At 36.7% G+C, this 24805-nt stretch overlaps 1 protein-coding gene across 10 annotated transcripts in view; it reads right to left on the reverse strand.

Moving 5' to 3' along the window:
- Positions 1–10494: 10494 nt before the first annotated feature.
- ARHGAP12 (Rho GTPase activating protein 12) overlaps positions 10495–24805 on the reverse strand; it is an 80046-nt gene continuing 65735 nt past the window's right edge. For 8 of the 10 annotated variants that reach the window (XM_063452606.1, XM_063452612.1, XM_063452616.1 and 5 more), the window contains 9 exons: positions 23455–23559; positions 22979–23077; positions 21983–22100; positions 21127–21246; positions 19144–19242; positions 15292–15369; positions 14931–15065; positions 14573–14675; positions 10495–13098 (listed from right to left, as the gene is read on the reverse strand). In XM_063452606.1, coding sequence (XP_063308676.1) covers positions 12924–13098; positions 14573–14675; positions 14931–15065; positions 15292–15369; positions 19144–19242; positions 21127–21246; positions 21983–22100; positions 22979–23077; positions 23455–23559 — 1032 coding nt within the window. In that variant the 3' untranslated portion in view covers positions 10495–12923. The remainder of the gene's footprint in view (positions 13099–14572; positions 14676–14930; positions 15066–15291; positions 15370–19143; positions 19243–21126; positions 21247–21982; positions 22101–22978; positions 23078–23454; positions 23560–24805) is intronic. The other 2 variants (XM_063452611.1, XM_063452607.1) reach the window with 1 other exon arrangement.

Below are 24805 nucleotides of genomic sequence, written 5' to 3' on the forward strand. Positions count from 1 at the left end.
AGTTGAAAAAAAAATGCATTAAATAGATTTCGACTTTAGACATGCTGTGAAGACATAAAGACAAGAAAGTTTATGTAAAAAAAAAAAAAAAGTACTGCAGAAGTATCAACATCTGCTTTTCACCTGTCTTTTCTGCTTTGTTACCAAGGCAATCTGTTTTACTTTGAGATAAACTTATGTAGTTAGTAACAAAACAAAACACAAAAACAAACAGACTAAAAGTAAACCATTTGGAGAGAACAGGCATATCTGCCCCATCTTACACACAGTTTGTATGGGCTCTCTCTGGTCTGCAGCTGAGGAATTTTACATGTTTAATAATTCTCCAAGATGGATGATTTCTAATTCTTCTGTAAATGCCCCCAGCATTTACAGAAGCATGTAGCCAGTCAGCTATTCTATAGACACTTCATCCCGTTCCAAGGAAATCGGTCTTTATGTTTCCACATAGAACACCTTCTTAACATGGGTATCAGGAGTGATTTCTTAATAGCAAATGGATATTCAATAGGCACATTGATCTCAGATTGCAAATCAGTGAGTGACTGTTGGGCATAGTTTGTGTTTTTGTTCAGTGGCATTTGGAGTGTGGGTCGTTTCTGGCTATTCTAAACCCCGTCAACAGCCCAAACAAAGTTAGGTGTATAGCTTTATTACCATAAAGAATTGTAGTTAAAGGAGGGTCATTAGTGATTGGGAGATACAAAGTGTTTAATACTAACTAATGCAAAGTAAATAGCACAGTGCTATGCTAGCAAATAATACTAAAATGTTGTTTCAGCGTCCACAATTGTTAGGTTTTGCGTTTCACATGAAAACATTAGTAGTTGTTTGTGTGCCATTGGGGATCTCAATGTATGGCATTTTTAATGTTATAGTAGTGCCACACCAAAGGGTTCATTAGGAGATAGAAAAAAAGTTAGTGAGCACTCTAATGTATGTCTATAGCATGGGTCGTCAACCTGGTCCCTACCGCCCACTAGTGGGCGTTTCAGGATTCCAGGTGGGCGGTAGGGATTTTCAATTTTTTTTTTTATAAATTGGGCAGGCGGGCGGGCGCGAGCCGGCGGTACCGCTGTGACTGGGTACCGCCATCACCACTTGCGGCCCCGGCGGCAAACCGCCGGGGCCGCATATGGAGGGGTCCATCGGGTGGCCCATGCTGTCAGGGCCACCCGATGGATGTGGATTGTGAGGGGGCCTGGTCAGCGCTGGGCGCTTTAACAGCGCGACCGGGCCCCCTGTGATGACATCAAATCTGCTGGGAGGAAGTGATTCCCCGGTCACTCCTCCCAGCATACAGAGAGCCGCGCGGGAGGAAGGAGGAGGAGGGAGTCAGAGTGGGAACTCTGACTCCCATGCACCTGAGCCACCACTGGACCCCAGGGAAAGTCACCCTCCTGCACCTTAAAGGTAGGAAACAGGAGGGTGACTTAAATATAATGTGTGTTTGTTTGTGTATGTGTCTTTGTATGTATGTCTTGTGTGTGTCTGTATGTATGTCTTGTGTGTGTCTTATGTAAGTGTCTTGTGTGTGTCTTATGTAAGTGTCTTGTGTGTGTCTTATGTAAGTGTCTTGTGTGTGTCTTATGTAAGTGTCTTGTGTGTGTATGTCTGTATACATGTGTCTTGTCTTTGTATGTATGTCTTGTGTGTGTCTTATGTGTGTGTGTATGTCTGTATATATGTGTGTCTTGTCTTTGTATGTATGTCTTGTGTGTGTCTTATGTATGTGTCTTGTGTGTATGTCTGTATACATGTGTCTTGTGTTTGTATGTATGTCTTGTGTGTGTGTCTGTATGTGTGTCTTATGTATGTGTCTTGTGTGTATGTCTGTATACATGTGTCTTGTGTTTGTATGTATGTCTTGTGTGTGTGTCTGTATGTGTGTCTTATGTATGTATGTCTGTATACATGTGTCTTGTGTTTGTATGTATGTCTTGTGTGTGTGTCTGTATGTGTGTCTTATGTATGTGTCGTGTGTGTGTGTGTATGTCTGTATACATGTGTCTTGTCTTTGTATGTATGTCTTGTGTGTGTGTGTCTGTATGTGTGTCTTATGTATGTGTCTTGTGTGTATGTCTGTATACATGTGTCTTGTGTTTGTATGTATGTCTTGTGTGTGTGTCTGTATGTGTGTCTTATGTATGTATGTCTGTATACATGTGTCTTGTGTTTGTATGTATGTCTTGTGTGTGTGTCTGTATGTGTGTCTTATGTATGTGTCGTGTGTGTGTGTGTATGTCTGTATACATGTGTCTTGTCTTTGTATGTATGTCTTGTGTGTGTGTCTGTATGTGTGTCTTATGTATGTGTCTTGTGTGTATGTCTGTATACATGTGTCTTGTGTTTGTATGTATGTCTTGTGTGTGTGTCTTATGTATGTGTCGTGTGTGTGTGTGTGTATGTCTGTATACATGTGTCTTGTCTTTGTGTGTGTGTCTTGTGTGTGTCTTTGTATGTATGTCTTTGTGTGTGTGTGTCTTTGTATGTATGTCTTTGTGTGTGTGTGTCTTTGTATGTATGTCTTTGTGTGTGTGTGTCTTTGTATGTATGTCTTTGTATGTGTCGTGTGTGTGTGTCTGTCTGTATATATGTGTGTATGTATGTGTCGTGTGTGTGTCTGTCTGTATATATGTGTGTATGTATGTGTGTCTGTTTCTTGTGTCTGTCTGTATGTGTATGTGTCTTTGTATGTATGTCTTTGTGTGTGTGTGTGTGTGTGTGTGTGCCTGTCTGTCTGTATGTCTGTATGTGTGTCTGTATGTCTGTATGTGTGTCTGTATGTCTGTATGTATGTGTGCCAGTCTGTTATAGTGGGATACCTAGCTCAGCCTTCCTACTGGGCATTGCTATAAGGAAGGTTAAAAAAAGGGGGGAAAAAAGGTGGGGAGGGGAATTGAGGAGGGAGAAGAGGGGAGCTGACGCACAGATGAGAAATCATATTATGCGCAAACAGAGAAGTCGTCTGAATATCACCGAAAGAGGAGACCTTCGTTTGTTCCTTACAACCTCAAGGATCTCATTAATCACTAGTAAAGGTAATTTCAATTTACTTTATTGTTTTCTCATTAAACTTTTTATAAAGTTAAAAACATTATAAACATGCATTAATTGCAAATAAAAAGATAAATGTACGTACATTTATTTTTTTTAAAACACCCTCCTTTCGAAAAAAATATTCCGCACTTGCGCGAAAACTGGTGGGCGGTAAGGAAATTTTTTCAACCAAAAAGATGCATTAGTGGGCGGTAGTTAGAAAAAGGTTGACTACCACTGGTCTATAGTATAGCGTTTATTTGTCAGTACAAAATCCAGAGTGCGGACTCCATTTTGGAGTTTGAAAAGCCCCCGAGTTAGTTAGTTTATAGGTTTTATAATATATCCAAGGAAAACAACTCAGGACTATCTTCCTAATTTGTATTATGTTTTAGTGAACATGGTGCTTAACGAAAAAACATTCAAACTAAAATAAAAACACTACTATACTGTTCTCACTTATTAACACATACTATACTATGCATGTTTTATTTGTAATGGACAGTACAGAACATTCAAAAATACAACAGCTACCAAAATACATTCTAAATAAAATGTCAGTCAGTACGTGTACAAATTCTCTTTTTTATTAACAGTTTGAATTGTATACATGTCCGCCTCCCCCACCAAAGAGTGAACTTGTGGCATTTAAGATCACTACTAATCCTTTTACATGTCATTTCCAACACAGGATGTACAAACTAGTCTATTATTTTTTGTTTATAAAGCGATATAGTCATGGTAATTTTACAATGGATTCCATTTAAAAATGCTGAACATCTTGTATCCTTTGGAACATATCAAGAGGCCTCAAAGATCATTTGGCCTGGCTGAGCCATTTCTTTAAGAATCTGGTTCGACCTGTCATGACCTTGGTGAACAATGTCAATTCAATACATATCAAATGTGCTTTCTCTACGCACTCCTAAAATAGGTGTTGAAATTTCTTAAGCGTAGTCCTGGTTCCAATCCCATCTGCTATAATGCAGAGACAAAACCATCCAAAGGCATTTTGTTAGACTAAAATATGACCTTATTTGTTGGCAATAAGGTCATTGAAGGAGAACACCAAGCATTTTTTGCTGTTTGACATTAACAGGAGCTCTAATTACTCAAGATCGACCCATCTTCTGCAGCTCAGATAATGTAGAAGATTCATATCCACACCAAAACCACGAAAAGATGCCGGGGCTCTTTAATTGTCACACTTGCATGGCTAGATTAATACTGAGACAGTATCTTAAAACTACTTTAGGGCTATTTTGTGAGTTAATACCGGTCTTCAAGTAAACATTTTAATGGTTTAGGTGCTTCATTTTGCCGTATATCCCTCAAGGTCCTCAAAGGGCAATTTTAAACAAGGGTTTAGTCATAAAGTGAGGGAAAGTAAATAAAAAAAACAAAAAAAAACTGTAGACCAGAATGGTCAGATTGAAAAAAAATTTAAAAATTGGATATTTTAGCCTGAAGTTTGTCTAAATCCGGTCTCTTGAATTTTTCTAATTTCCCTGCTTAGTAAATACACCCAATATCGACTCTTATTGGAAATAGCACTTGGATGCTCTAATGAGAAATCCAAAATTAAAGACACATTACTAAACCTCTTAAATATAATTTGTACTCTGTGTATTTTTATTTGGAGTGGACATTAGAGAAATACAAAGTGCAACAGCTGATGGCCTACAAAAAGAAAATCATAAAAATAATTCTCAGGCCGTACTCCCTGTAACAAAATCTTCCAAATTCACTTTTATTTTACAAATTGGCTTACATTATTAATATAAAAGAAATACCGTACTTGCAATTGACATTTTGTTCCTTAAAGCATTTACCAATTCGTACGTGGGTACCATTTACCAACAAGCACGCCAAAATATAGGATTTAATGTTATGTGGATTCTCTTTTTTTTTTTCTAAAATATACTATACATCTTAAATAACGCATTGGCTTGACAGACTGAGCCTATTAAATATTTCCAGTACCTTTGCCTACTTCAAATGTGTTCTTGCAAATAAAATATTTAAAATCCGAGAAAAAAAAACAAACAAAAAAAAACTGCCTGCCTGTATGTCAAAATTATATCCAGAAAGATTTGAAATACAAAGCAAATTTAGACTATACACCAACTTCATTATATACAAGGAGCCAAAAGGTTCTGGAAAACCTTAGCTTCTATTTACAGTGACAAAAATGTTTAATACCAAAGAATTATTATATCAATAAAAATATAGTATCAACTTCCAAGTTAGATTCTATTCTCAATGTTAGAGCACAGCTAAAAAATGGAAAATAACTGGCACACACAAATAATTAAAAGTCAGCCATAGTCAAACACACTGATAAATAGTTACTGATAGAGTGATTTCAGTGTTTTCCAAATAATACTAATGTTCAGTTCATTGCGGCCAAGGAAACAAGGGAAATGCCAAATATATTCAGCAAATTGAAGCAAGGTTTCCCATTTGTGGATGAAAAAATAAACCAATGTACAAATGAAACAGAGATACAAGGTTATCAAACTGTGCAACAAGGGTCAGGACTTGGGACACTAAGGTGTATTATGTGACCATAGTTGAATGACAATTTCATCATGTTCATGCCACCCCAATGATGACACAATTGGAACAACCAGGCCAAAAATGCTTAATTACATTGAGAAATGGTGGTGAAACCAGAAATACCCCGCAAATAATTTGAGGATACAAATAACTAAAATAGGAAAACAGACCGGAAGGGTGTTAATCACTACACTCTGCCTAAATTTTGGTTGGAATTTGTTTTTGTTCAAACATAGCAGATTTTGAGTGAAAACAAATATTATTCTATTATAACTGCTTGACTACTTTAACTGCCATTTTGATTTTGGCTCATTAGAATTAGAGATTATTTGTATTGTCAAATTTGTTTCCAATTAAAAGGCATTAATTGTCATTTATTTTTGTCAATTGAAATCTATTTACAATAACGGCAATATTTGTTCCTTAACAAAAGGACATCCTGTGTTGCCCCATGAGCTATGGAATTATGTGACGCAGGCCAGTAATTCTCTGTCCCCCACCGACACAATGTCTGCTTTGCCCCAGGCAAATGTGTGAGTCTTTTGTCATTCGTTCATCATAAAATACAGTACACACTTTGTTACTCCGGCCATGTGGCTTGCTCAGAACAATTTTAAATAGACAGCAAATATAATTCCTTTAGGAAACGGTTTTGAAAAATAGAGATGCGTCACCCATTCGCATACAAGTCAGCAAATAACCAGAGATTTAATCTGTGCTGCATTGTTTTATTCAGCTAGGAGTTGAATTTAAAAGGGTTATGGTCAACTTTACCTTTCGTTGTTCGTATTCCACTAATCCTTTACCTTAATGGAGAAGACAACACACTGAATAGTAAAATTCTGGACCACACCATACGGAGTATGTTTTGCATAGAGGAGATTTAGGTCAGTTGGGGGTTTGACCGTTGACAATTTTCTTTCCCCACACACTACAATGGACACTAGGCCAATAATGATTACATTTTTTTTAGTCCTCCCTGCCCTCCCCCGGAAAATCTTTATGAAATACTCATATGGGCTGTGTTGGAGTTTCACTGAAATTGTAACCTAGTCAAAAGATATACTGAGATATATTGAAGAAAATGGCAGCACTGGCAAGAGATCGGTTCAGGTAAGATAATCTCACCTCTACCTGTCTCCGGCCATGGAAATACCAGCACCAATGTCAGCGTTGGAGGTCTTTGCAAATTATGCAAACCCCCAGATGGTGACACTGCTGCTTTAAATGATCGTAGGACCTATCACCATCAAATAAGCAGAATGCTATCCTTCTGAAACCCACTAAATAGTTGAAAAAAAAATGCATTAAATAGATTTCGACTTTAGACATGCTGTGAAGACATAAAGACAAGAAAGTTTATGTAAAAAAAAAAAAAAAGTACTGCAGAAGTATCAACATCTGCTTTTCACCTGTCTTTTCTGCTTTGTTACCAAGGCAATCTGTTTTACTTTGAGATAAACTTATGTAGTTAGTAACAAAACAAAACACAAAAACAAACAGACTAAAAGTAAACCATTTGGAGAGAACAGGCATATCTGCCCCATCTTACACACAGTTTGTATGGGCTCTCTCTGGTCTGCAGCTGAGGAATTTTACATGTTTAATAATTCTCCAAGATGGATGATTTCTAATTCTTCTGTAAATGCCCCCAGCATTTACAGAAGCATGTAGCCAGTCAGCTATTCTATAGACACTTCATCCCGTTCCAAGGAAATCGGTCTTTATGTTTCCACATAGAACACCTTCTTAACATGGGTATCAGGAGTGATTTCTTAATAGCAAATGGATATTCAATAGGCACATTGATCTCAGATTGCAAATCAGTGAGTGACTGTTGGGCATAGTTTGTGTTTTTGTTCAGTGGCATTTGGAGTGTGGGTCGTTTCTGGCTATTCTAAACCCCGTCAACAGCCCAAACAAAGTTAGGTGTATAGCTTTATTACCATAAAGAATTGTAGTTAAAGGAGGGTCATTAGTGATTGGGAGATACAAAGTGTTTAATACTAACTAATGCAAAGTAAATAGCACAGTGCTATGCTAGCAAATAATACTAAAATGTTGTTTCAGCGTCCACAATTGTTAGGTTTTGCGTTTCACATGAAAACATTAGTAGTTGTTTGTGTGCCATTGGGGATCTCAATGTATGGCATTTTTAATGTTATAGTAGTGCCACACCAAAGGGTTCATTAGGAGATAGAAAAAAAGTTAGTGAGCACTCTAATGTATGTCTATAGCATGGGTCGTCAACCTGGTCCCTACCGCCCACTAGTGGGCGTTTCAGGATTCCAGGTGGGCGGTAGGGATTTTCAATTTTTTTTTTTATAAATTGGGCAGGCGGGCGGGCGCGAGCCGGCGGTACCGCTGTGACTGGGTACCGCCATCACCACTTGCGGCCCCGGCGGCAAACCGCCGGGGCCGCATATGGAGGGGTCCATCGGGTGGCCCATGCTGTCAGGGCCACCCGATGGATGTGGATTGTGAGGGGGCCTGGTCAGCGCTGGGCGCTTTAACAGCGCGACCGGGCCCCCTGTGATGACATCAAATCTGCTGGGAGGAAGTGATTCCCCGGTCACTCCTCCCAGCATACAGAGAGCCGCGCGGGAGGAAGGAGGAGGAGGGAGTCAGAGTGGGAACTCTGACTCCCATGCACCTGAGCCACCACTGGACCCCAGGGAAAGTCACCCTCCTGCACCTTAAAGGTAGGAAACAGGAGGGTGACTTAAATATAATGTGTGTTTGTTTGTGTATGTGTCTTTGTATGTATGTCTTGTGTGTGTCTGTATGTATGTCTTGTGTGTGTCTTATGTAAGTGTCTTGTGTGTGTCTTATGTAAGTGTCTTGTGTGTGTCTTATGTAAGTGTCTTGTGTGTGTCTTATGTAAGTGTCTTGTGTGTGTATGTCTGTATACATGTGTCTTGTCTTTGTATGTATGTCTTGTGTGTGTCTTATGTGTGTGTGTATGTCTGTATATATGTGTGTCTTGTCTTTGTATGTATGTCTTGTGTGTGTCTTATGTATGTGTCTTGTGTGTATGTCTGTATACATGTGTCTTGTGTTTGTATGTATGTCTTGTGTGTGTGTCTGTATGTGTGTCTTATGTATGTGTCTTGTGTGTATGTCTGTATACATGTGTCTTGTGTTTGTATGTATGTCTTGTGTGTGTGTCTGTATGTGTGTCTTATGTATGTATGTCTGTATACATGTGTCTTGTGTTTGTATGTATGTCTTGTGTGTGTGTCTGTATGTGTGTCTTATGTATGTGTCGTGTGTGTGTGTGTATGTCTGTATACATGTGTCTTGTCTTTGTATGTATGTCTTGTGTGTGTGTGTCTGTATGTGTGTCTTATGTATGTGTCTTGTGTGTATGTCTGTATACATGTGTCTTGTGTTTGTATGTATGTCTTGTGTGTGTGTCTGTATGTGTGTCTTATGTATGTATGTCTGTATACATGTGTCTTGTGTTTGTATGTATGTCTTGTGTGTGTGTCTGTATGTGTGTCTTATGTATGTGTCGTGTGTGTGTGTGTATGTCTGTATACATGTGTCTTGTCTTTGTATGTATGTCTTGTGTGTGTGTCTGTATGTGTGTCTTATGTATGTGTCTTGTGTGTATGTCTGTATACATGTGTCTTGTGTTTGTATGTATGTCTTGTGTGTGTGTCTTATGTATGTGTCGTGTGTGTGTGTGTGTATGTCTGTATACATGTGTCTTGTCTTTGTGTGTGTGTCTTGTGTGTGTCTTTGTATGTATGTCTTTGTGTGTGTGTGTCTTTGTATGTATGTCTTTGTGTGTGTGTGTCTTTGTATGTATGTCTTTGTGTGTGTGTGTCTTTGTATGTATGTCTTTGTATGTGTCGTGTGTGTGTGTCTGTCTGTATATATGTGTGTATGTATGTGTCGTGTGTGTGTCTGTCTGTATATATGTGTGTATGTATGTGTGTCTGTTTCTTGTGTCTGTCTGTATGTGTATGTGTCTTTGTATGTATGTCTTTGTGTGTGTGTGTGTGTGTGTGTGTGCCTGTCTGTCTGTATGTCTGTATGTGTGTCTGTATGTCTGTATGTGTGTCTGTATGTCTGTATGTATGTGTGCCAGTCTGTTATAGTGGGATACCTAGCTCAGCCTTCCTACTGGGCATTGCTATAAGGAAGGTTAAAAAAAGGGGGGAAAAAAGGTGGGGAGGGGAATTGAGGAGGGAGAAGAGGGGAGCTGACGCACAGATGAGAAATCATATTATGCGCAAACAGAGAAGTCGTCTGAATATCACCGAAAGAGGAGACCTTCGTTTGTTCCTTACAACCTCAAGGATCTCATTAATCACTAGTAAAGGTAATTTCAATTTACTTTATTGTTTTCTCATTAAACTTTTTATAAAGTTAAAAACATTATAAACATGCATTAATTGCAAATAAAAAGATAAATGTACGTACATTTATTTTTTTTAAAACACCCTCCTTTCGAAAAAAATATTCCGCACTTGCGCGAAAACTGGTGGGCGGTAAGGAAATTTTTTCAACCAAAAAGATGCATTAGTGGGCGGTAGTTAGAAAAAGGTTGACTACCACTGGTCTATAGTATAGCGTTTATTTGTCAGTACAAAATCCAGAGTGCGGACTCCATTTTGGAGTTTGAAAAGCCCCCGAGTTAGTTAGTTTATAGGTTTTATAATATATCCAAGGAAAACAACTCAGGACTATCTTCCTAATTTGTATTATGTTTTAGTGAACATGGTGCTTAACGAAAAAACATTCAAACTAAAATAAAAACACTACTATACTGTTCTCACTTATTAACACATACTATACTATGCATGTTTTATTTGTAATGGACAGTACAGAACATTCAAAAATACAACAGCTACCAAAATACATTCTAAATAAAATGTCAGTCAGTACGTGTACAAATTCTCTTTTTTATTAACAGTTTGAATTGTATACATGTCCGCCTCCCCCACCAAAGAGTGAACTTGTGGCATTTAAGATCACTACTAATCCTTTTACATGTCATTTCCAACACAGGATGTACAAACTAGTCTATTATTTTTTGTTTATAAAGCGATATAGTCATGGTAATTTTACAATGGATTCCATTTAAAAATGCTGAACATCTTGTATCCTTTGGAACATATCAAGAGGCCTCAAAGATCATTTGGCCTGGCTGAGCCATTTCTTTAAGAATCTGGTTCGACCTGTCATGACCTTGGTGAACAATGTCAATTCAATACATATCAAATGTGCTTTCTCTACGCACTCCTAAAATAGGTGTTGAAATTTCTTAAGCGTAGTCCTGGTTCCAATCCCATCTGCTATAATGCAGAGACAAAACCATCCAAAGGCATTTTGTTAGACTAAAATATGACCTTATTTGTTGGCAATAAGGTCATTGAAGGAGAACACCAAGCATTTTTTGCTGTTTGACATTAACAGGAGCTCTAATTACTCAAGATCGACCCATCTTCTGCAGCTCAGATAATGTAGAAGATTCATATCCACACCAAAACCACGAAAAGATGCCGGGGCTCTTTAATTGTCACACTTGCATGGCTAGATTAATACTGAGACAGTATCTTAAAACTACTTTAGGGCTATTTTGTGAGTTAATACCGGTCTTCAAGTAAACATTTTAATGGTTTAGGTGCTTCATTTTGCCGTATATCCCTCAAGGTCCTCAAAGGGCAATTTTAAACAAGGGTTTAGTCATAAAGTGAGGGAAAGTAAATAAAAAAAACAAAAAAAAACTGTAGACCAGAATGGTCAGATTGAAAAAAAATTTAAAAATTGGATATTTTAGCCTGAAGTTTGTCTAAATCCGGTCTCTTGAATTTTTCTAATTTCCCTGCTTAGTAAATACACCCAATATCGACTCTTATTGGAAATAGCACTTGGATGCTCTAATGAGAAATCCAAAATTAAAGACACATTACTAAACCTCTTAAATATAATTTGTACTCTGTGTATTTTTATTTGGAGTGGACATTAGAGAAATACAAAGTGCAACAGCTGATGGCCTACAAAAAGAAAATCATAAAAATAATTCTCAGGCCGTACTCCCTGTAACAAAATCTTCCAAATTCACTTTTATTTTACAAATTGGCTTACATTATTAATATAAAAGAAATACCGTACTTGCAATTGACATTTTGTTCCTTAAAGCATTTACCAATTCGTACGTGGGTACCATTTACCAACAAGCACGCCAAAATATAGGATTTAATGTTATGTGGATTCTCTTTTTTTTTTTCTAAAATATACTATACATCTTAAATAACGCATTGGCTTGACAGACTGAGCCTATTAAATATTTCCAGTACCTTTGCCTACTTCAAATGTGTTCTTGCAAATAAAATATTTAAAATCCGAGAAAAAAAAACAAACAAAAAAAAACTGCCTGCCTGTATGTCAAAATTATATCCAGAAAGATTTGAAATACAAAGCAAATTTAGACTATACACCAACTTCATTATATACAAGGAGCCAAAAGGTTCTGGAAAACCTTAGCTTCTATTTACAGTGACAAAAATGTTTAATACCAAAGAATTATTATATCAATAAAAATATAGTATCAACTTCCAAGTTAGATTCTATTCTCAATGTTAGAGCACAGCTAAAAAATGGAAAATAACTGGCACACACAAATAATTAAAAGTCAGCCATAGTCAAACACACTGATAAATAGTTACTGATAGAGTGATTTCAGTGTTTTCCAAATAATACTAATGTTCAGTTCATTGCGGCCAAGGAAACAAGGGAAATGCCAAATATATTCAGCAAATTAAATATCTAGGAAAACCAAAAGGAGATTTTTTTTTCTTTGTTAAAAAGCATTCCATTCTAAAACACTATACAAAGAGCTTTGTTAGCAATGGCTGAAGATTTTTACTGCATGCCAACACAGACTATTGCTCGGGTTTACATCAAGACACAAACACAATGCAAGTTTAGTAAAATCGGCAACTGTTTTCACACAGTCCAAGATCAGCTTCAAACACTTCAGAACAGCAATAGTGATTAAATGTTCATATCTATGGTATGAAGTTAGTAGCTTTATTTCCAGTAAATCCAGTGTGTGCATTAGACTCTTCTGTTAATTTGCATGTGCGTGTACATTGTAAAACATCTCAGTATATCATTATGTCGAGAGAGGAAAATTGGAAACATGTTAGAAGATTGATGTCCAAACACCATAAAAGTGCAAAAAAATAATAAAATAGTCAAGGGGGTTCTTGGTCCACAAATGAAATTCAATAAGGTGAATTGAGAAAATAAGTTGTGTCCTTGGAAATGAGATGGTCATTGAGTGGTTACTCCACAAGTTAAATTTAAACTCAGCGCCCAAAAATAGTGTTATATTCCAATAGAATGAGTTCCACTATTTGATTCTGGTAAACAGTGTGGATAGCTATGTTACCCGTCTCGGTTTCTGGTTTCAATAAAGTTGGTCCAAAAACAATTGCTAAACTTTGAAAAGTCATTCTGTTCTTTTCTCCAGTTTCCACAACACTGAAGGAAGACAAAATAATATAAATTATTTGCTGAATATCATGGACAGAGAATATAAAAGATAATGTTAGATATCGAGGATAACATTAAACTTAATTAATAATTATATATGCATGCAGAGTGAGCAAATATTGAATACAAACAAAAAAAGGGTTTGCAAGCAATTATTAGATGGACACTCAAACAAGCACAAAATATTCATTTACAGTTGCAAAACAAATTCATGCATATTCACTTCTATTTCTTAACCCCTAATGGGATCTCTAGCTCTTAGAAAGGGCATGTGAAATTGTATGCCTTGATTTTAAACACAGAGCCTATGGCTAGTGTATAACACGATTTAAAAAGTGACAGATAGGATTACTGACACACTTCAAGGAGAAAGGTGAAAAATCAGTGGAGGAAAGGTATACTTGTTATTCGTACAATGAATACAGTGCATAGTTTTAAAAGCACTGTACAATTAGGACATAAAAACAAATTACAAAAAGAATTAGGTAAACCATAATCAAGAGCAGAAAAGTATTCTAGTCAAACTGTCTCCTCTTTTTGTATTTGACAAAAAGTGCACATTTCAATCAAAATTGGTACTTTTCTAAATGAACCTTACACACCTTCCTGATTGTCAGACAACCTGATCTGCTACTTCCTGGTTGTATAGCTCAGTGGAGTTAAACTCGATCACCAGTCATTGCCCAGAGCACCTGCCATGCTCATTGAGCAGCATTGGGAAGTCTGTGATTGGACAGCCACAGAAAGTCTGGGCGGGGTTAGTAGGGGAAGGCTTGCAAAGACGGCAGACAAAAGATCTGCTACTTTTACAAGCAGTTTTTAGATATACCCCAATTATAAAAATATTTGTATTTAGATATGTATTTTATCAGTGTATATCTACTAAACGTGGATTTAAAAAAAAATTATATTTATTTTTACAGTGGAGTGTTTATGTAAAAGGGTCAATCAGATATCTTCAATTAAAGCAGCACTGTCACAGTCTTGGGACTTTGCATTATTTCCTCCCCCCCACAGTATAACTTTTGACTGGGTTGGAATTTCAACACACTCAATATGAGTATTTCATAAAGATTTTATCTTTATAAAATACTCATTATTTAAGAGGGGAGGGTGACAGTGCCACTTTAAACAAGTTGAGTAATGTATGTATATAATCCATTCAGGAAGCTTGATGAATAACTGAGCAGGAGGAGACTAGATGGTAATTAAAAGGAGAAGCTTGGTTAAGTTGTCTTTTATCTAGACACACAGACACAGACACACACACACACACGACTAGATGTGCTAAACAACCAAAATTTTGAATGTATTGTTTCAGGGCTTCAATAAAAGTTTGGCTCTGTTCAGCCCACTGCTTTATAACAAAACAAACCCACCAGCTTAGCTGCAAAACCACTTACAGGAACTAAAAAGAAATGCAATGACAAATCTATTTGTGCTTTAAATGCATTACACTTACTGCTTGAGATGTCTGAAAAGAGCCTGCATTGTGTCGTGGTTTGGCTTTGGCAACTGTTTAATTAAATCTTTGACTGCTTGAACACGGTGCTTGGGTTCTTGCTCTGAAAAGAAGATTGTTTGCCATGAATTATGCCTTACAAATATACGTGGATCTGAATATATTTGAGTGTCTGTCATACAGTGACACCTAGTGGTAATATTTAATTACTGCCAGCAAGATTTACTGGGCAGAAATAGTCACATAATGTGCTATTACCGTCACACTATGTACCACTAACGAAGAATTCTACAAAGATTACATGGGGAAGAGGTTTTTTATAATGTGATGGATTTATGAAAAGCAATATTTTACTTACTGATTGCATTCACAAAGTCGTTAAAATGGTTAAAGGTAAAGAGTGGCTCAGGCAGTTCTCTGAAGAACATCTTTAAAGCACCGGTAATCACATGTATGTCTTCCCATTTGCTGTCATTCAAGTCTAATTTCTCATCTGTAATAAAAAATAAAACAAAAAATGCACATATGTACAGACAAATGATTTTAATTTCTTTCTTTAAGGTAATTTTGTAACCATTATATATAGTCATAGAATCACTTAACTCTTGCTGGGAGAAACATGTTAAAACAGCATTGATGAAGGAAATCTGGTCTCACATAATGTTATGGAAAAAGCAGGTAAATAGGTCTTCTAAAGAAGAACCGAGAAAGAATCTTACCGTGAGTAACAGCAAATCTCAGCTTTTGTATCACAGCAAGGTTTCCGCTTACTCTGTACAAGCCATCAATATCCAGTCCTAAAAACAGACAAAAATATTGAGGCATACAATTAACTTAAGGACGGAAGCAATTGTACAAGTTCTGAACCAAAACAAAAGCTATAATTTGAGCTATATGTGAATTCAACCAAAACTCACCTTGTTCATATTAAGTGCACCCAACACTTATTATACATCACTCTGTTCAGGAGAAACATGGTTTAAATTTCACATCAACAAGTTATATATGAAACAATTCATTATGAAGAAAATCTAAAAAAGTGTGAGAAATTAAGACATTTTAATTTCCAAAGTCTGTATGGCATTTTAACTAATGGAAATGAATGAGAATGTCATAATATTTTCACTGCAATAAAACATATACATGCTGTGATGTTCCATGAGTAAACCGATGTCCGCAAATGTACAGGTTTTATGGTGTTTTGGAAAGTTACAGGGTCAAATATAGGGCTCTCCCCTTTTCAGTTTATACATATTGAAATTTGCCAGATTGCTTTGCTAGGCCTATGTTTCATTTGAGACCATAGGGCAGCCCAGGAAAGAAAATGAACACCATCATGGCATACCATTTGTAAAAGTCGATAACACAATTCCCACTTCCATCCACAGAAAACCCTACACCCAAGCCAAAAATGTAAACAAAATGACTGATCGCAGTATAAACAGCTGATACTGTGACCAACACTAAGAGGGTAAAAATTGTAAAAAATATTTTTTTTTTAATGTTTTACTTTAAAAAAAAAAAAAAAAAAAATCTATCATTTTATTTTTCAATAGAATTCATCGGATGAAACATTGTAACAGTGATCGCAGTGACAGACTAACAATTCATTTGCAGTTGCTTGAGACCTTATAATAAAACAAAAAAAAGAATAAAAGAAGATAGATTAATATATAAAATACAGCGCACTCGCTTATTCACTGAACAAGTATTTCAAATCTTAGAGATTGTAATAGTTTGATTTAAAAATACCTCACCTAGGCAAAAAAATAATGGGGGTTTAGTTACATTATATGATCATATATTGCATAAGCCTGCCACAACGTCAATGTACCCCATTATTGTACTCTAGCAGCCTAATGCTTGCCTTTATGAAATTAATCCACTTACTTGGGAAATACTCCCTTGCTGGGACTCTTTGCAAGTCAAGGCTAAATAGGGTCCTGGAATGAGGCACCTTTGACAGGGAGGGTGCTGGATTCGGTATTTTGTATATTTCGGCCCCAGCAGCACCCTACAATGTAAGCATGTTCAGGTGAGTGCAGCCCTCTTGGTTTTATTTATATATTTGGGAGTCCAGGCCTACTCCTTGGTTTTGCACCCCTCCCTGTCACAGGTGCCTCATTTCAGGACCCTATTTAGCCTGGACTTGCAGAGAGTCCCAGTAAGGATATTTCCCAAGTAAGTGGATTAATCTCATAAGGACAAGCATTAGGTTGCGAGAGTAGGACCTGCCAAGAATGGAGTACACTGACTGTGTGGCTGGTTTATGCAATTTATGATCATATAATGTAACTAAACCCCCATTATTTTTTTGCCTAGGTGAGGTGTTTTTAAATAAAATTATTACAATTTCTAAGATTTGAAATCAATGTTTAGTGAATAAGCGAGTGCGCTGGATTCTGTATTTTGGCACCAGCAGCATCCTATAAAGTAGCATGTTTTGGTGAGTGCAGCCCTCTTGGTTTCTTTAATATATAAATATATATAATACTCTGGTATTTTGGCATTGTCTCCTGGACTAATACGCCTAATCCAATCTACACTATTTATATATTAGAGGTTACACGTAAATATATATATATTAAATAAATGATTGCATACTGAAATACTGGTATAAACCTTCAATCCAGTACTAGCATGATACTTAGCATACCGCAATACAAAAATAAAGTGACTCGATCCTCCTTTTCTTACAGAGCACTGCAATTATGGAATAACCTCAGGGACACAGTCAAATCTTCATTCAATCTAAAATCTTTTAAGAGATCTATGGCAATATACCCCCGCACAGAATGCACCTGTCATGGTTGAATATATTTATCACCGTTTATGTATTACATTTATGTATGTGTATGTATATATAGTTTGTATATTGTATTTTTGTAATATTGTATCCTATTGTTGAAAATGAGAGAAATCTCAATGTATCTTTCCTGGTAAAATATTTAATAACTAAATATATATTATTAATGACTTCTTTTCATAGGTCAATATAGTTCAATATAATAATGCAGCTGTAAATCTCAGCTGGCACAGACTATACATATTTTAACGTCTTTAATGGGGGCTGCTAACGTTTTTCCTTTCCATCACTGGGTTTCTTGAAGAGCCCAGTCAGCCAAGGTGAAAGTCTAGTGCACATGCTTCCGGAATGTGAGCTAGCTAGCAATGCGTTACTCCTGTCAAACAAGTTCAGGAATTTATCCCAGAGGGCACCTACTACCGCAACTGTGGGCAGGCTTCTGAAACAGGCATAGGATATCAGATAAGGGAACGGGTGAGGGGAGGAGTTATGGTCTCTCTCTACATATAAAACACCAAAAATCACACTAAACTCTGCTCGCATTCCCAATCAAGAACATGATTTCCAACATTCCATTTACTTTTTTTTTTATATCGACAATTATAACCCTCCCACAAATTGTTTTCACTTTTATATGGTAGGTTCCAGTAAATTGAACAATAAAGCTTCATTTTAAAAAAAAATAAAAATCTGTTTTAATTGGCAAAACACAATCTTTAATTGTGCAAAAGCTATCATTTTTTGTATTTTAGTCCTCTTTGGCAAGAGACTTTCAGATAAGGAGAACAGGTTAGGTATAGTATACCTACTTTGTATCACACAGCCTTGTTTACTATATATTGGGGCTGATGTGTACTGTAGTCATTGCTGCCGGCCCAGTAGCAATGGGAGTGAGCGCAGGACTTATCTTTTTGTATTTGTATTTACTTTGTATCACACAGCCTGGTTACAATGATGCCGCCCATCCCATGTGTTCCCTATTAAGGGTTAATAAGTATATAGGGGTGTATATAAAAAATACCCCTCTCTGTCTCATTAGAGGTATCTTTGCCAGAAGCTCAAGGAAGCAGGATGAAGGGTCAGTGTTAGGACCCGCTTAGGGGGGGTCTGCCTTGACGTTGGCAGGCGGGCATTCCCTCCAATGGCCATTGGAGCAACTAAATGACCTTCATTTGTCTAAATATACATAGGGATTAAGGAGAGAGCGCAGGTAACCTTTTCTTTTCTTAGGTATAGTATAGCCCTGAAAGAAAAATAACTAAACTGCTGTCAGAAAAGTTGATGAATGTAATGGAATTGTCCTTAGGATTTTGCACAGCACATTAGGTTTTGTTCCATTCATGTTAGTTTTTGTTTCCATATAAATGTGCATTTAGAGATTTATTTATGTTTTACCCTTCACTGCTATTTATGGAGTACTCCAATCTGAGTAAGTTTATGAAATGTCAGTTTAATTCCTTAGGACCATGAATCCAGAACAAAACAATTTCACGTACATTTGTAGGACTCCTCATTAGTGGTTGATAGATTCCCCAAAACAGGCTTGTAGGAGGGTGCTGAAGACCATTTTAAAATCTACTAAGTTAGACTGCAGCATAGAAAGTCAGGGCAGGTGTTTACAAAGCCAACTCAGATCTGTTCTACTGGCACTTACTGGAAAAAACAGTCCGAGGAGAAGCATAAAACCAGATGGAATTAAAGCTATTCCAAAAACCGGTTACACTGAGAAAGAAAATCAGTCAAGCATTACAAATACTTCACATACCATGTTCCTCAACGTGATCGATGCACAGCTTGACAAAATTTGGCACTGTAGTGTTTTCTCTCTGACAAAGACTGGCAAGGCTGGAGCCAAATACAGGATCTACAACACAAGGAAAACTCATTAACAATCTGCAGAAAGTTACAGGTAACAGGCACTTCACAAGGGGTGCACACAAAATTCTATTAATTATTCTGAAAATATAATTACAGATTCCAATTTTAAATGCATGCCTCTTGGGAAAGAAATGTGAGTGTTGCATTGAATTTTGGGTATTTGTTTTCAGGAATCACAAGGTTGGCAAGAGTTTCTGCTGGGCAAACAAACTTGAATCGTACTCATGTTTGGAAAAGATGTCTTACAAACCAAACCGTTTACTTGTAATATTAACTGATATTTGCACCATTGAATGCCTAGGCCATCCCACTTCAATCCTCAACAGTTCCCTTATCTGTAATTCAACGCCTACAATTATTACAATTTAGATACAGATCGTATTACTGCATTAAGTACTCTTGCCTTAAGAAAGTCATTTCTAAACTCAAAATGAAATGTGTATGGGATATTTTGGTTAATCCCATATTGGAGAACAAGCCTGATTAAAGGTAGTAAAGAATATGTTTTTAAATAAACATGACAATGTGAATATTGTGCATGTATGGAGGAGTGTGTGAACTATTAATCTGAAGTATAAAAGTCAGAAAATTAGAATATTACACACACACAGAAGTGTAACGGCATAAGACCCGCATTGTGTCACCACTGCCCAACCTATCCCCATTTGGGTTAAAATTCAACAAAAGGATATGTTGCCAAGCACCAGTGACAACCTGAAACTCTGTTTGTCCTGTCTATGCAAATATTGCCTGGCAGGCAGAAATCTGAGCTCTTTACAGCCAAGGTCAGTGTGAGGTGGCCACAGAACAGGACTTATCGTGCTAGAGACTACCAGGGAGAGCCTTCAATGGAGCAATGCACACACCTGTCACCCCAGAGGTGAGGATGCTATCCAAAATAGCGTTCGGAAATCATTGGAAACTGCCTAACTTCCCTAATTAGACACCCACCTCTGCGTGCAGGGTGAGTGATGGCAGGGCCAGTCAGTGACTATTTTAAGCTGTAGCTCTATCTGCTTCTGGTCTACCCCCTGGGTACGCACAGCACAGGTTGAGAAACCAGGTCTTGCAAGTTATTGATCCATTTGCACCAGAGGCTGCGTAAAACCATGCTGTAAATTGATACTTCATCCAGTACCTGGTCTCTTACTGAAAGCAATACAAGAAGTATAGAATGAATCCCATCACACACATGTACAGTGCTTCACGCACAGGAATAAATAGGACTTACTTGAAAAAGCACAGTACAGCATTACATTACAATAGTAATGTGCGAATAGTATTCAATGCTATGAGATAACACTGTACATTCACATAATGAAATATCGGTACGGTGGAGGGAGAGTAAAGGTAAATCTGTCTACCTAGTTTACTTTCACACAAAAAAGAAAAACGAAAAATCTTTTACCGTTACATTTCGAAAACAAATACAGTACCGGATATATCCCTTTACTATACTAAAAATCAATCATTCATTGATTTTGCTGTCCAAGACCTTCCCTATGGTTAAGAGAGTTTGTGTGCATGTGCCAAATTAATGTGTGATAAAAAAAAAATAAAACACAACATAAAAGACAAGAAAAAAATAAAAAAGATACAACTTATTGCAACATAATAAGATGTAGGAAAAGCCTAGGTTTTGGAAAATACTTTTTATTTCCACATTACATGAAGGTTAATTCCACAGTAATACTAAACTGCATTATAGCAGCATATTATTCTAGATAAAAATATAATATTAAATATTTGTGTGAGCGATAGAATAATGTTAATATGCCTGCAACACTAAGTAAGCACTCATATTCTAGCCCCCCGAAAAACAAACATCACAGATACAGCTTACATTTGGATCTGATAAAAAGGAACTTACCTTTAATGTAACCTTTCTCGCGAACAGCTTGCATTGTTGGGCGTCGAGTGAGAAATTTCTTTAGTTTTGTTTTAGTCTTCTTCTGCTCGGAATTATCAATGCTGCTTCCAGGTTTTATTGCTGTAAACACAGAAAAGTGTAACATGAAGGGTCCAGCAAACTTTGCAATAAAGCTTTCTAAAAGACATTCCTAGCACTGCAGTTTGTTGGGTTCCTCCAATTGTCTAACACCCAGAGCCCACCTGTCTACTTGGGTTATCACTCGAGGATGTTTCACCTTTCTATTTCTGGTAAGTGATTCATGATTAACGTGTGGATTTGGCTGGGCATGGCCTAATTCCTCTTGCTTATCTAGGTAATATTGAACAATAATGAGAAAAGAGAAACCTGGGGGAAGCTTCTGGGAATCTGCAGTTTTGTTTTTTGTTAAACCGCCTGAACTCTGACAAAACAAAAAAGGACTGCATCTCTAGAATCCTTTCACCATAACTTCTGTAGCAAGTTGTACTGGGTATGGTGCATGGAGTGCCTTCCAAACAATAAAAAATTAACTATAAAACAAAATAAAAAAATAAAAATACAATTTATTTGCATATCCAAGGTAATATGTAACCAGGACTAAACTTTAGGTTTCTACCTGACTTCCTGTTTTACACCTTTAAAGGATTTATTCAGATTTTTTTCATGTGATTAAGCAAACCATCTTTAAGGTGCATCAATTTTGTTATACACTTAAAAGATAAGGTTATTGATTTTGACAGTGTGGTGTTATTGGACTCAACATTCCATTGGCAATATTTTAGAATAATGCACTTACTGCTCAGCAGTTATAGAAGCGTGTGTTAAAATGACTTACATCGATTTTTCTTTGAATCTCTGTCGTGCTCCTTCTCCTTATCGTGCTTTTCTTTTCCATGTTTTTCTACCGGGGAATCAGGCACATTCTCCTCAAATGCTTCGTCAGACTCCCGTATCTGGAAACAGAGGAGTGAGAGGTATTGTTAAACAAGAAAGTAATTCTGCCAGGTTTTTTAAGAGATCTGACGAGGTTTACTGCCAACATAAATAGCAGGGTGTCTAATTTAAAACAGGTACATCATCCTAGTGCTCTGACAAGCATGGCCCCAATTTATCAGGACTGGTCTACAAATGTGCATATTAATTTTAAATGTGTGTCCTCTGAAGTAATCGTATCAAGGCTGCAGACAAGCCTCAATTAGATAAAACTACAGTGTATTTATTATATCTGTAAAAAAGAAAATACTAAGATATTTGCTGCATCTTCCTAGAAATAAACTAAGACAGAAAGGCTATTATTATTATTATCATTTATATAGCAGCAACAGAGTCACTACTGGTGTGAATAGGAGACTGCCAGACGTCTAGAATCCATATGCAGATCATGTTTCTAAAGTATGAACTCCTATTCAGAGACATTTGCCTCCTATTGCGGAAATAAACATAACATTTTGCTCCTTATTTCCATCTATTCCATTACAATAGCACAACATATGCAAAATAAATGTTGCTTGTTTGTTTTTTTTTGGTTCTTTTTTTAAGCTTTGACACATACATTCAAACAAATACAGATGTGCAAATGTACAAACACCTACACACATGCAGACGTGTAGCTTCTCCTAAGAAACGGACTCTCTGATTCCTGTTTGACAAAACAATGAAATGCCCCTTTCCCTTGTCTGTAGAGCCGTGTTAACAAATTGTGGCCCAGGGGATTTATTTTAAGAACTTTGATTTAGGGATTTGGGGACAGATTTTGGGTGGCACCACAGTTATCACTTGCCCTGAAGTTCCCCACTGTATCCACCAATCTAGAAAACAAATAATTACTTACAGGATTGCCGGTAGTGTTACAAAGGGCTGTGTACCATTCTCTGATCCAACCATCATTATCAGACTGAATCAATAGTTCTGTCCCTGTGTGAGTTTTTAGCTGTTAAACGAAAGATAAACATACATGTGTTAATTTATTCTATATACATAGAAAACAAGTTTTACTAAATAAACCAAGAAGAGTTATGGTCATTTACAGTAGTCAAATAAAATTCAGATTTGTTTTGACTTAAAGAAAACCCAAGCAATAGTTAGGTGGATACTTACACTAGTATTCATTTACCAAATCACAGTTTAGGATGCCACGTTGTATGTATTATATCCCAGCAATTAGGCATTGAATTAATTTTTAAAGTACACTAACTTTGATAAAACATAAAAGAATGACAATGGCCAAGTGAAGGAAAAGTAAAAAGAAAAAAATGCATGGCAAAAGTTTTAAATCTCTCAGATTAGAATAGAACTGACAGCATTTACCTCCAAAACATTCTTCTTACTGGACTTGTCCTTTGAGGCCCACTCGACAGTTGCTCCTTTTAGATCAACAGTAAACTCTGGTTTGGACTGGTTACCACCAAACTTCTAGATACAAAGAGTAACATTTATCTTTAATATAGTGTATTCTGCAGAATAACCCTACAATGTTTCACTAAATTAAGTACAAATTCACTCAATTATTTTGACTTAACAAGGCAGAAAACAACAAAAATAAATCTTGTTTAACATCTATAGTGTTAATCAAACAAGTCTACAATAATATACAAGGCAGGTACCAGATTTCCTTGGCTCAAAATAAAAAGAGAAAAATTTAATAGCCACTGTTAACCTTTCACTGTTAATATAGAACTTTAAAAGTTTATCCAAAAACATGAAATGGTTTGAAAAGTTTATCCAGTAATATTAAATTGAGGCCTTAATTTCCAGAAGATTGCGGTTCATCAGATAAGCTCAAGATGAGAGGGCCAGATTAACATAGGGGCTATTGAAGTGGAAGCTGAACGGCAATGATTTTTAAGTAGACGCAAAGCAGCCACAATTTAAATGTTCAGCTTTATTTCTCCTATTTTGCACATGTTCCACTTGTTATGTATTGTAATTGTATTTCCTGTTACATGTCTTATTTTAAAGCGGTGAGCACAATTTTCTAAATCGCACAGAAGGGAGAATTAAAAGCCCATGTGGCACATGGTTACATTGACAATATTTGACATATGTAATCAATAACAGCAACCATGACGACTAAAATAAAATTCAACTTTTCTCTAAAATGTAGGCCTGTCAAATGCTCAGCTCCAGGCTCATAAAGTCCTAAACACAACACTGCACGTTGATACAATGCTGCTACATAAATGCCACTGTTGAATGTGATGGCATTGCAATTTAATTTTTATAAAAGCAAACTCGTCCTGGAGCACCGTGCAATAGAACAGGATTACTACCACGTTGGTATAGAAAACATTACTTGAAATGCAAAATGTGTAGATGCACACTGGCACGAAATGACTGAGGGGGTCCTGTTCTTGCAAGTTTACAATCCAGCAGGAAGCAATACAATATATAGCTTGATATAAGTGTACACTACCATGGCAACAGGCTTCTACATGGAGTGACACACCACCAACTTCAAGAGTGAATTAGATCCTCTTGGAAATTAATGATGGCAGCAACAAGCATCACGAATGCCCAAAAGAACTGTAAGTCTCTATTTACGAGACAGAATAATCTGGTTTAATCATCTTCCCCTAGAGCTAAAGAAATATTGTGGTTAATATTTTATGACCTTCGTAGAAGAATGTCAAAGACTTGTCAGAATAAGAATAAAGATATT

Source organism: Pelobates fuscus, chromosome 4 (genome assembly GCF_036172605.1).
Source record: "Pelobates fuscus isolate aPelFus1 chromosome 4, aPelFus1.pri, whole genome shotgun sequence".
Lineage (NCBI taxonomy): Eukaryota > Metazoa > Chordata > Amphibia > Anura > Pelobatidae > Pelobates > Pelobates fuscus.